Genomic DNA, 14,281 nt, shown 5'->3' on the forward strand with positions numbered 1-14,281 from the left:
CGTCTACTAACTCTTTTTTTTGGTGCACACCTCTTTCTGTGATAAAATGCCCCAAATAATTAACCTCTGGCATCGCACATTTGCACTTTTCCTTCTTTAGTGTTAAACCTGCTTACATGAATTTTTTAACACCATCCATACACTTGAGTTATGCTCACATAGAGTACTGCCAAGTATCAATAAGTCATCCTGATAACAATTGATGCCTTTCACCCCTTTAAGTACAGATGTGATAACCCACTGAAAAACAGAGGCTGACGATATAAGTCAAAAAGGCATCCTTTTGAACTTGGAAGCACCCATGTGGGGTATAAAAGCCATCAGCTCTGGTTAACTCTCAAATAACTGCACCTGATGGTATACCTGCATGAGATCAAGTGTCGTGAAGAATTTTGCTCCTGCCAAAGACAAGATTATTTCACCTACATTGGGAAGGGAAATTTATCAACTAATACTTCCCTGTTAAGATCCCTTAGGTTCAGCAACATTAATTTGGCACTTGTTCATCTCATCTCACATGATGCATTATCTGACTGGTTGATGATGTTATGTACCACATATACCCAGTACCATCTGATCATCTTAACTATACAAAAATGGAATTGGTGGCTCTGTCGCACTCGTGTAAACTCTAAATTTTCAAAAATTATTATTATTTTTTTGTGTTGGTAAATCCCAGTTGTAATCAATGGTTATTCCGGGTTTGGGTCTACAAGTTATTCGCCTCCTGTCCTTAAGCAAACTTTTTCACAAATCTAAGTATGGTGCCTCCCCCCACGGGAAAGGCTCTCGCCCCGTAGACTCTCACAAAGCGATGAAAGCGCCTTTATGAGGTGTATTTCAAAGAAAATTATTTTATTTTATTTCATAAAGTTGTATCTTTTTCCTAAGTAATTCTCAATATAACATTCATTCATTCCCCGTATTACACCAGGCAAGCCAAGAAGCATTCCTATTGACATGTGGATAAGACCACATACGATTGAAATATAAAACATGAATCTTTCATGGAGGATCACTGACATAACCTCGACAGACCGAATATCGACTGCACAAAATATCTATGCCAAATTATCGAGCACAAAAATATCGATTGCCTATACTTAAACAACAAAACAACAAAATATCGAACCCACATTATCGATTAAAAAAAACCACGACTACAAAAATATCGACTAACAACATTATCGATGTTTAAAACATCGAGTATCACATCTTTACATTAAATACAGTCAAAATATCGAATACAAAAATTTAGAATGCAAATATATCGTTTTTTTAAATATCGAATTTACAACATACTTAAATAAATCACTTTATTATTTATAAAAAATGTCATATTCATCACAAATAATCACAAAGTGTTTCTAAAAATAAATAAAACATACTATATTTTTAACAAACATTTAAATCACAAAATAACATCAAAAATACATTTTATAATACATAAACAACGTTGCTAACAACTAAACATTTCTCACTACAAATTATATATATTCCTCTACTTTAAAAACATAAATATAATATTACCTATACAAAATAGGGCCTTACACATAAAAAAAAAGTTAATTGGCGTCACCCATATAAGGAAAGCAATTAGCATAACATGTAAAAAAATTCAAATCCACAAACAAGAATAGACTATCAATTTAAACAACCAATCCTATTTCAGAAACTATAACACTAATGCTATATAAACAAGATTTAAACAAACTAAAAATGCAGACTAATTCTCCAATCTAAAGGAAGGCGAAACTCTGCTGGATTTCTGAAAGTAAACTAATTGACTTCAAAATAAAGAAAGCTACACCTATCTAAAGTAAGTACTACTACCTGAATATCCATCGAAAATGTAACTCTCAAACCTTACACCTGTATTTAAAAGCCAAATACCTAAAACATATCTTTTATTTCTACTCTTTATCCTACAGATAAAAAGAATATACAGAAGACCTACACAACACCGGGACATCAAACTTCAAATATAAATAAGTAAGTATATAAATTAAATGTAACTTTCGAAATGTAATAGATAGGTAACTAAATAGAAACGAGCTAAAAACCCACTACCAAATAATCATAAATACTTGTAAAATATTTGCTCACATTTTGTCTATTTATACAGGTACAAAAAGATATACACAGAAAATAACAGTTTCAAGAACATCAACACCCGAAAAGAACAGCTTGAAATCATAAAAAGATATACAGGTAAATCAGAAATGTGTTAAACTGTGTGATTAGAATACAACTTTCATTCTTTAAAATAATTATTGATATTTTCTTTTAATTACCTCCTAGCACTAAAATACAAGCATGACTGAAGAAGCTAAATTCATTTATTCTCAAAAAGGGAAAATGCTTCTTTGTTACATGGGATATGTCTACACTCAAGAGAAACAAAAAGATTTGAAAGTTTTTTGGAAGTGTACAAAATATTATGCCAACAAATGTTATGGTAGAGCTATAACTCAGGAAACCACTGTTACTTATACTAAGGAACATAATCACCCACCCAATGTAACAGAAATAGAGATTAGACAAATGCTTGATTCCCTGAAAGAAGCTAGTACTAGTACTGATCAACCAACCACTGCTATTTTGAAACATAATTTAAGTGTACTTCCCCAACATGCTTCTAGCCAACTACCATCTATAGAATCCCTTAAAAGAACTGTAGCTAGACAAAAAAGAGCAACATGCACTACTCCTCCCACACCTACAACTTTTGAAGAAGTGCAAATTCCCCCTGAACTCTCTGTAACTCACAGTAAAGATCAATTTATACTATATGACAACAAATCTAAAGATAAAAGAATTATACAGTTTGCCACAGCAAACAACATGACTAAACTTACCCAATGCCAAACTTGGATGATGGACGGTACTTTTTCTGTATGTCCAAAACCTTGTTATCAATTATACACTATCCACGGTCATTTCCAAAATGCTAATATTCCATTCCTATATGCCCTCTTACAAAACAAACAGCAAGCAACCTATCAAGATATACTAACTGAAGTCAAACATACTAACGACTATTTCCCACAAAGAATAATCATTGACTTTGAGAAAGCAATGATAAATAGCATCCTTAAAACATACCCACACACAGCAATACAGGGTTGCTATTACCATTTTAACCAATGTATATGGCGACATCTAAAAAAATCTACCTTGAGTGTCCAATACGCCACAGATAGCACATTTGCTTATCAAATAAAAAAACTAATCGCCCTAGCCTATGTTCCATTAACAGATGTAACTGAACACTATAACTTATTAATAGACAGCCCCTACTGTAAAAGAAACGAAGAAAGACTAAGCCCTATGCTTGACTACTTCGAAGACACATGGGTAGGAAGGCTACACAGATCAGGCCATAGAAGACAACCCAAATACCAAATAGCTTGGTGGAATGTCTACCTTAGCACACTCAATGAGGAAGCAAAAACCAACAATGCAGTTGAAGGATGGCACAATGCCTTCCAATCAACTACAGGCAAAGGAACGCCTACCCTTCACAAATTAATACAATCCTTACAAAAAGAACAGAGTTACCAGGAGCTCCGAATGGGGCAATTAGTAACCCTGATTGGACCTAAACTCACCAAAGAAACAAAAAAAATGTATAACACACTCCAAAGCCAGGTTACCCTCTATCCAACTAGCAAAGGACTAGAATATCTATAAATGACTGCAAAAACTATTCTATAAAACATTACGTAACTATACATGTTACATTAAGCATTTATTTTCTTCACAATTCCTTCATTTTTATATGTAACAATTTGCAATTAAATTATCAAATACATATTAATAAAACATTTTAAATGTATTTACAAAATGTTACATACAACGTAACTAAAGCAAAAATTAAAGCAATTTCCCCACCCACAAAATGTGTTGTAAATACTTACATTTCTGTTGCACCTTCAAACGTGATCCAATTGCAAGCAATCCATACGAAACCGTGGCAAAAACTCATGCAATCCAAAGAAGCCCAAAAAAAAATGTAAAAATACAAGCAAATCCATAGTGACTCCTCTCCAATGTAATCCACACGATATACCATGCAAAACCCGAAAATAGTCATTTAAAAAAAAAAAAAGGCTCCTGGAAAACCCGAAAACCAAAGTATGGGGCTCATTAGGATGGCGGACGGACTTGCGTCCGTCCGCCACCCTAGAGTAGGAGGGACCGTCCGCATGGGCTGCGGCGGTCCCTCCGTGCAAATTAGGATGTGACCGCCACCCTGGCGGTCACATCCTGGATATTTAACATTGCCGCAATTTTAAAAAGCATACATTGCATATGTATGCAGCAAGCAGCAGGCACCGCGCGGTGCCTGCCGCTTGCTGCATACATATGCAGGGGGGTACCATAGGTACCCCCCATGTGCACCCCCCACCCCCCCTTCACCCAGGGGGCCTGCAACGGGCCCCGCAGTGAAGCACCGTATGCTTTTACACGGCGGAATATCCACCGTGTAAAAGCATTTCTTTCTGTGCATCCTAATATGGTGGACGGTGTCTGAGAGACACCGTCACCATATTACAGCTTTTCCGCCGCGGTTGTAAGCCAACCGCGGCGGAAAAGCTGCGGACGGAAACCAGGACCCACCAGCCATCCTAATGTGGCGGTGGGTCTTTGGTGGGTCCGCTGTGGTTTTTCCGCATCCTCCGGGCCAGCGGTGGCTTCCGCCGGCCCTGAGGATGCGGAAAAACCGCAATCCTAATGAGCCCCTATGTGTGTAAAAATATGAGTATATAATACTCGCCACACAACTCTGAATAAAAAAAATGACCTCCTCCAAAACAGTAAAACGCGACGCTAACCTGAAAAAGATAAAATACATACCCACCCACACAAATACACCCATACATACATAAAAACACATATTTAATCAGCAAACATATTGATTTTGAAATATTTAAACATATTAGCTAACCTCACACACTTACAAGTAAAACGCGGTAAAAAGCAAATATCGTACATTCTACCTAACACACAAAGCACAATCTTCTCTCAATAACACTATCTAAATAAACCTAAACACGCCACACATACACTTACAATAACGTCATTAACTTATAAAAATCAATTCAAACAAACTTACCCTCTCCAACGCGAAGCAGCATCCAACCGCGATCTGTTGAAGCACCAAATAAGCCTAAATAACATTACGTGGTTAAAAAGTAGTCCCTGTATATCCCAAAAAGCTATTTAATTTCTATATTCCAACACTTTAAAAATAGAAACTCAGTATTATATTATATGTAATTAATGTAAAAAAAAATTGAAAATTATTTCTTTAATGTTCTTTACTTTAAAATAATTATTGAACTCTTATCTAAGTTACTATAATAAATATTTTACTATTTATTTATACATTTTGAAAATAATGTATATGTTAAACAAATGTGCATGTATAGCCTTTTACCAAATCTGTTTATAAAAATGCTATTATTATTTCCTTACTTATGTATGTATATAAAAATGTATTTATGTGTTTATCTTTGTAAAAATGTATATTATTAATATTTTCTATATTCATAATATTAATTTCCAAAACAAACTATTACTGCTTTGTAACCCACAAAAATGTTACTATAATAACAAATGTATACATATGTTTCTATAATTTGCCTGTAATTTACAAAATGTAAAAATGAATATACAACAAATATAACAATATTTTTCAACATGTTTATTCTGACAATTTATTCAATGTCTATGTGATTAAAATAATTGTTATTAAATGAAAAGTACATATTATACATTTTTTGCTTTAACTATTTATGTTACAATATATGTGATTAAACCAAAAATTTATTTACAACTCATGTTTTTTTTAAAATACATATATATACACTTACTATAGTTTTTGTGATAATAAAAACTATTTACTTACTAATTTACAATACAATACAAATGGAAAAAATAGCTCTACTTAAAATATTTTTTTACGTGTTAATAAACTGTTTTTGATTTGTTCCATTTAACCCTGTGTATGTTTCCTTCTTTAATATTCAATATAAATATTAACTAAATATTAAATGTTCTAATTAAAGATGCATTTTAGATTGTAATAATTATAAAAATGTATATATCTTTTTACTACTACAATAACAATAATTATAAGTAGTACTAAAGTTTCAATATTTTATTGTAAAACTTTATTATAGTATCCTACCAATAATATTTATTATTTTTTTATATCTTTTTTTATTACCACTGCACCAATTATAAAGTCACAAACACTACTACACAGTAAACCGATACAAATTACAATTCCCACTCCACAAAGTATAAAGTCATGGAAGTTGCTGGACACTGAACTCATACATATTACTATTCCCACTCCACCAATTATAAAGTAAGAGAAGGTGCTGGAAACTTAACCCATACAAATTACTATTCCCACTCCACCAAGTGTCAACTCAAGGAAGGTGTTGGACACTAAACCCATAAAAATTACTATTCCCACTCCACCAAGTAAATACTCAGGGAAGGTGCTGGACACTAAACCCATATCAATTACTATTCCCACTCCACCAAGTATAAAATCAGGGAAGGTGCTGGACACTGAGCCCATCCAAATTACTATTCCCACTCCACCAAGTGTAAACTCAAGGAAGGTGTTGGACACTGAACCCATACAAATTACTATTCCCACTCCACCAAGTGTAAACTCAAGGAAGGTGCTGGACACTAAACCCATACAAATTACTATTCCCACTCCACCAAGTAAATACTCAGGGAAGGTGCTGGACACTAAACCCGTACAAATTACTATTCCCACTCCACCGAGTAAATACTCAGGGAAGGTGCTGGACACTAAACCCATATCAATTACTATTCCCACTCCACCAAGTATAAAATCAGGGAAGGTGCTGGACACTGAGCCCATCCAAATTACTATTCCCACTCCACCAAGTGTAAACTCAAGGAAGGTGTTGGACACTGAACCCATACAAATTACTATTCCCACTCCACCAAGTGTAAACTCAAGGAAGGTGTTGCACACTGAACCCATCCAAATTACTATTCCCACTCCACCAAGTATAAACTCAAGGAAGGTGTTGGACACTGAACCCATACAAATTACTATTCCCACTCCACCAAGTGTAAACTCAAGGAAGGTGCTGGACACTAAACCCATACAAATTACTATTCCCACTCCACCAAGTAAATACTCAGGGAAGGTGCTGGACACTAAACCCATATAAATTACTATTCCCACTCCACCAAGTAAATACTCAGGGAAGGTGCTGGACACTAAACCCATATCAATTACTATTCCCACTCCACCAAGTATAAAATCAGGGAAGGTGCTGGACACTGAGCCCATCCAAATTACTATTCCCACTCCACCAAGTGTCAACTCAAGGAAGGTGTTGGACACTGAACCCATACAAATTACTATTCCCACTCCACCAAGTGTAAACTCAAGGAAGGTGCTGGACACTAAACCCGTACAAATTACTATTCCCACTCCACCAAGTAAATACTCAGGGAAGGAGCTGGACACTAAACCCATATCAATTACTATTCCCACTCCACCAAGTATAAAATCAGGGAATGTGCTGGACAATGAGCCCATCCAAATTAATATTCCCACTCCACCAAGTATAAACTCAGTCATAGTTTTGTACATTACACCCATATAAAAAACTATTTCTTATTCACAAAATATAAACTCTAAATAAACGATGTACATAGAAACCATTTGATAATTAAATCCCAAAGCACTATATATAATTATATTATGGTACTAAACATTTTAATTTGCGAAAAATACTTAGTAATTATTAATTATAACTACATCTAAATTGTTATTTAATATTTAACTTATTATATCTAATTTTACATAAAACTCATTAAAATGTAGATTACAAATCCTATAGAAATAACAAACTGTTAGAAAATAAATATTAATATAAAAAATAAATATTTATTTAAAAAACATTTGTTAATTCATAAAAAATGTTATATCTTTAAACTATAAATCTTAAACTATCATACTAATAACATTAGATTATTTTTAAATCAAATGTACATGTTTTTTACAATATTATTTATAATTTTATCTAAAATGTTCTATATTTGAAACAAAATTGTATAACAAACAATCACACACTAATCATTATTAGCACAAAATACTACATTAATCTAATGATGCCATATTTTTATGGATAAATCTTTATTAAATATTTTATTACATACATTTAAACACTTACTTTAAGACACAATTAGAACAATTAAAAAAAAAATTCTAATATTTGATTTTTAAAAACTTTCTTTAAATTTGTTCTAATTATTATTAAATTATACTTTTCTTTGAAATATACTACATGAAGGTGCTTTCATCGCTTTGTGAGAGTCTACGGGCGAGACCCTTTCCCGGGGGAGGGCACCATACTTGCATCTTAACTATACACCACCCTTATGTCTGTTTAGACTTCGAACGGTCTTATTTTATTTGCCTTTTAAATTCTTAAAATTGTTTATGCCTCTGGCATTTTTAAACAGAACAGAGTTAATGTTTATACTAACAGTCCAGTATATTTCAGCATATGCCAAAGAGTTTTGGTGTCTTGCACTTTACTTAACATTTTGAGAAATTACCATAAAAAAAGACTTACACGTATGCACTTGTCGAGGTAGTTGAACACGGTGACCTTCAATCTGATCTAAAATATAAACTCTAAGTAAACGATGTACATAGAAACCATTTGATAATTAATTCCCAAAGCACTATATATAATTATATTATGGTACTAAACATTTTAATTTGAGAAAAATACTTAGTAAATATTAATTATAACTACATCTAAATTGTTATTTAATACTTAACTTATTATATCTAATTTTACATAAAACTCATTAAAATGTAGATTACAAATCCTATAGAAATAACAAACTGTTAGAAAATACATATTAATATAAAAAATAAATATTTATTTAAAAAACATTTGTTAATTCATAAAAAATGTTATATCTTTAAACTATAAATCTTAAACTATCATACTAATAACAATAGATTATTTTTAAATCAAATGTACATGTTTTTTACAATATTATTTATAATTTTATCTAAAATGTTCTATATTTGAAACAAAATTGTATAACAAACAATCACACACTAATCATTATCAGCACAAAATACTACATTAATCTAATGATGCCATATTTTTATGGTTAAATCTTTATTAAATATTTTATTACATACATTTAAACACTTACTTTAAGACACAATTAGAACAATTAATTTTTTTTTATAATATTTGATTTTTAAAAACTCTTTAAATTTGTTCTAATTATTATTAAATTATAATTTTAAATTTTCGAAATGTTTTCAAATTTTAAAATCAAATTTCAAATTTATAAATTTGATTTTATATAATGTAATAATATAAGATTTACATAATAAATTCATATTAGTTATACAAATAATACTTTTATATCGTAAAATTACATAAAAATATATTTTATTATACAATAATGTTAAATTTACTCACAATTTTTATTTTATTAAAAAAAAAAATTGTTTTTAAAAAAATTAGAATAATTTATTGAATATAAATATAATTTTTTATATTTTTTTTAAATTTAATTTTGTTTTCAAATTATATTTATAATAAATTTACATTTTTTTTATTATATTTTATACAGTTCAAACACTATTATTGAAAATAAAGATAATTTTGTTTCATTTTTAAAAAATAAAATTTTTATTTATAATTATTTTTAATTTTTTTTTGTATATTTTATACAGTTCAAACACTAATCCCATAAAAAAAAACACTATGCCCATTTAAAAACACAACTCACTCATTTAAATTTTGATACATTTAATTTAATTTTTTTATTTTTCTAAAATGTAATTTTAAAATAATTTTTTTTAAATATAGTACAACATTTTATTAAATATTTTAAAACACTTCCCACCCTATTCCCCTAAAAACCCACTGCCCGCTCCTAGTTTATGTATTTTTCGATTTTGTATAATATTTTTAAAATATTGAACATATATTTTAAAACACTTCCCACCCTATTCCCATAAAAACCCACTACCCGCTCCTAGAAATTATTATACTATTTTAAATATATTTTATAAATATTTACATTTTTTTTATTATTTCTAAATAAATAATGAACTAAAATACATATATATTTTAACAACAAAATTACTAATAATACATTAAATACAGTGTACATTTAAATATTCGATATTATTAATATCGATATTATGACAGTCGATATTATGACAGTCGATATCATGACAGTCGATAACATGACTTTCGATATTCTTACAATCTATATTTTGACTTTCGATATTTTTTAATAACAAGAACAAACGATATTTTTTACTATCGATATTACTTACTCGATATTTTTACATTCGATATTTTTTAACAGACATAAAAATCGATATTAAATACTTCGATATTACTTACCTCGATATTACTGCCATCTCCATATTCTGGAGTCGATATTATGTCCATTCGAAAATAAAAACTCGATATTTAGACTGCATACCTTTCATGGAACATTGAAGAATGAATGAATGTTATATTGAGAATTACTTTGGAAAAAGATACAACTTTATGAAATAAAATAAAAGAATTTTCTTTGAAATATACTACATGAAGGTGCTTTCATCGCTTTGTGAGAGTCTACGGGCGAGACCCTTTCCCGGGGGAGGGCACCATACTTGCATCTTAACTATACACCACCCTTATGTCTGTTTAGACTTCGAACGGTCTTGTTTTATTGGCCTTTTAAATTCTTAAAATTGTTTATGCCTCTGGCATTTTTAAACAGAACAGAGTTAATGTTTGTACTAACAGTCCAGTATATTTCAGCATATGCCAAAGAGTTTTGGTGTCTTGCACTTTACTTAATAACATTTTGAGAAATTACCATAAAAAAAGACTTACACGTATGCACTTGTCGAGGTAGTTGAACACGGTGACCTTCAATCTGAAAGCCTCACCACGAATGACAGAGTATGGAAGTGTCATATCTGTGAAGAAGGGCTGGAAGGCAGTCAGAGAAGTGGTGGGGGAGAGGCCGAAGCCGGTGTCTGTAGCCAGGCAGAACGCGCTGGCTTTCCACTCAGTGATGGTGTCTGGGATCGTGGACTGGAGTTCAACATGCCCTTTGTCACTGGTAAGAAATGGTAAAAGGAAGATTAAATATAATATTATTCTCAAAAGTGCATGTGAAACACATATTTCCAATGTGTAGAGTATAGGGTAAGATCAAATATATTACAGTGATAGCTACTGGCCCGGCAACATAAACATCTACACCCAATTGATAAAGAAGGCAGAAGTTTTCTGTTTAAAAGTTCTCCCTCGCTCTTTGCCTTCCAAGCGGCACCCTATGGTCCCTTCAAAAGGCATCACTAACAAGACATAAAGCTCGGAATACAGGTTTCCTCACCCACCCGTGACAAAAGCAACTAAGATTTTCTCTCTCTCACTTATCAACATTACTACAGGCTTTCCCAATCCTGCTTCTTGAGGAGGACCACAAGCTAAACCACATTGTCTCACCATCAGCAATAGATACTTCCCTCATACATCATCACTGCGGGTAATACAAGTTTCCTCATACATGAAGTTTATCTTCCTCTCACTCGTAAAAATCAATGTATGTTATTTTAATCCTGCTTCGTCAAAAGACACACAAGTATAACCTCACTGCCTCACCATCAGAAATAGACACTTCCCTCATACATCACCAGCGCTGGTAAGCTCCTCATGTTTTTGTCCCATTTTAGGATAAAACTTGTAAAAGGCTATACATTTAAAGTCTGTATTCTTCGATGATGGTTTTTATTGTTTGTGATAATTATTGGACATAAAACTAGCTACTCTTAATGGGGGTCTGGGTGTATTAATTTTTAGGTGATCCTGTGTCTAAGAGTATCGATGTAGGACAGGCGGGTGCGAGTGATATTGAGGGGGTGGTGAAATCAAGGGGATCATTTGGTCGACCAGAAGGGGTGTCGATGAGGAATGGTTTTGGTGAAGGTGTTACAGGTGCCAGCACCTGTACAAGCACTGCAGGCCAACCACCCTTCTTACCGCTTGCAGGATTAACCTGTAAACCAAATATATATCTGTTGGACTATTTTGTTAAATGTTTTGTTTATTTCACCCTACCACTTTCTTTCAGTTTGTTTGGTGGGCTATTTTATTGTATTTTACCTTCTTATGCTCTTCCTTTTCAATTGCAAGGGGAAGAAAGGGCTATATCAGGTATTAGCTAAGATTATTCGTTTTAGATGTTGACTAAGGTTGTTTGACTGGTTGCATTTGGAGTCTAAGGAGCCCATTAGGATGGCGGGTGGACACCCTAGCGGTGCTGGGAACAGCCACCAGTGGTGCGGCGGTCCCCTCCCAGGCCATTAGGATGCCACCACCACCATGGTGGTGGCATCCTCCATTCCCAGCATTGCGGCGGGCGTTGCTCACAGCACCACCCGCCACAATGCTGGGAATGCACTGCGTGAATTGTCATGCACAAGGTGACAGGCACCATGAGGTGCCTGCCACCATGTCCATGACAATGCAGGGGGTACCATAGGTACCCCCCATGTGCACCCTCCACCCCCCTAATACCATGGGGGCCCGCAATGGGCCCCCAAAAGCAGAATCTGAATGCCTTTCCGCCGCCACCGAAAGGCATCTTTACGCCCCCATACTAATATGGATGGAGATGTCTAGCAGACACCCTCACCATATTAAACCCTTTTCCGCCCGGTCGACTTGTTGACCGTGCGGAAATGCGGCGGACGGTCTTCCCGTCCGCCGCGGTACCCCCGCCATACTAATGTGGCGGGGGTGGGGGGTAAATGGGTGGCCGGCGGGGAAGGATGTAGGGCGTATCGCCACCGCCATGCGGGCGGTGGCGATCCGCCCTATATCCTAATGACCTCCTAAGTGTCAGAGTTGTAGTTTGTGCTGGAGAGGTTTACTCACTAATAGCGCTACTCACCTTATCTGCTTTCCACCTCACATCTGATTGTGCAGGTACCTTTCATATTCGCCTTTTATAGTTTCCATCCAGGTCATAGACAACTTGTATATATTCCCGCACACATAGCATGTATACGTGCACCATAATTGATTTTATTCATTTTTATGAATTTATCGATAAAAAATATCTTTTCTCTCATCATTCAATATTCATGCTTATGGTGGGGTTTTATCTTGGTAACATGATTTTAAGACTTTTATGTTTATGGTTTTAATTCTTTGATGATTTACTTTTAACAAGACTGATACAATGCTCCGAGTCTGTGGGAGTTTGATTCTGTTTTTGAGCAGCGAGGAGGTACCTCCATCAGCACTTCTTGTGGTTTCCCTCCCACTGTGACATAGATGCACTAGTTGAAAATAGACATGTGGATGATGCTCTTTGAGTCAAATTCTCTCTTGAGGCACATTCTACAAATGGTCAGATTTAAAGAGAAATGCATCCCAGATATATTCTAAAAACTTGGGTATAGTTCCTCATCAAATGACGGAAGTTCACCTCATTTATACCAGGCCATACACGGCACAGGCAGTGGTTCATAGAAAAAATGAGAAAGAGGTGGGGAAGCTGGGCTTTTCCTAGACCATGAATATGAAGGAGCTGGCTGAAGGATTGGAGGAAAAGAGGCATGTTGATCTATGATGTGGAACTATTCATCTTTTGTTTATTTCTGAATATTTGTGGTCAGTAAAAAAATACTTTGCATTACCACTTTCTTGCTCCCAACACATCAAGTGGATCCTAAGATATTGTAAGCCCCTAGTTGACTGGTAAAGAGGAAGGAATGGTACTTACTCAGTGGTCTTCAGATCCCATATCCAGGTCTCAGGAAAGTAGGTCCGAACTGTCTCTATCGACGATCGGAAAGCTCTTCGGCCTAACATCGTCGGGTCGGGTAGACGCATATGTGAGTAAAAAACAATATCACATGTTTTAACTGGAAACAAACAATATTTCATCCTGGAAGAGTAACTCTGGGCTTTTGAAATCTTGCTACACACAATTCACTGATGAATGCAATCACTGATTACATACAATACTTCTATATAGTCATGACCTGTTCTATGCCTTCTTTTTATAGCTAATTCCAGTATAGTTATATATGGGATGAAGAACCCCCTATCATATGTAATAAGCTTATTAGAAATCCCACAGAGTTATGTGATTATACAGAGAAACAGGAGGAATGAGGTCTGAGGCAGAACTCATCATAAGGGTGTATCTT

At 33.9% G+C, this 14,281-nt stretch overlaps 1 protein-coding gene and 1 long non-coding RNA gene across 2 annotated transcripts in view; one reads left to right on the plus strand and one right to left on the minus strand.

Annotated features, from left to right (window-relative positions):
• The window catches only part of LOC144767998 (alpha-2-macroglobulin-like), a 237,548-nt gene that overhangs the window by 78,536 nt on the left and 144,731 nt on the right, over nt 1-14,281 (minus strand). Inside the window, exons 18-19 of the mRNA XM_078651389.1 lie at nt 13,852-13,933; nt 10,947-11,175 (exon numbers count right to left, since the gene is read on the minus strand). Coding sequence (XP_078507515.1) covers nt 10,947-11,175; nt 13,852-13,933 — 311 coding nt within the window. The remainder of the gene's footprint in view (nt 1-10,946; nt 11,176-13,851; nt 13,934-14,281) is intronic.
• Nucleotides 1-14,281, plus strand: part of LOC144767999 (uncharacterized) — a 68,718-nt gene that overhangs the window by 12,355 nt on the left and 42,082 nt on the right. The window lies entirely within an intron of this gene.

Source organism: Lissotriton helveticus, chromosome 7 (genome assembly GCF_964261635.1).
Source record: "Lissotriton helveticus chromosome 7, aLisHel1.1, whole genome shotgun sequence".
In the NCBI taxonomy this organism is placed as follows: Eukaryota; Metazoa; Chordata; class Amphibia; order Caudata; family Salamandridae; genus Lissotriton; species Lissotriton helveticus.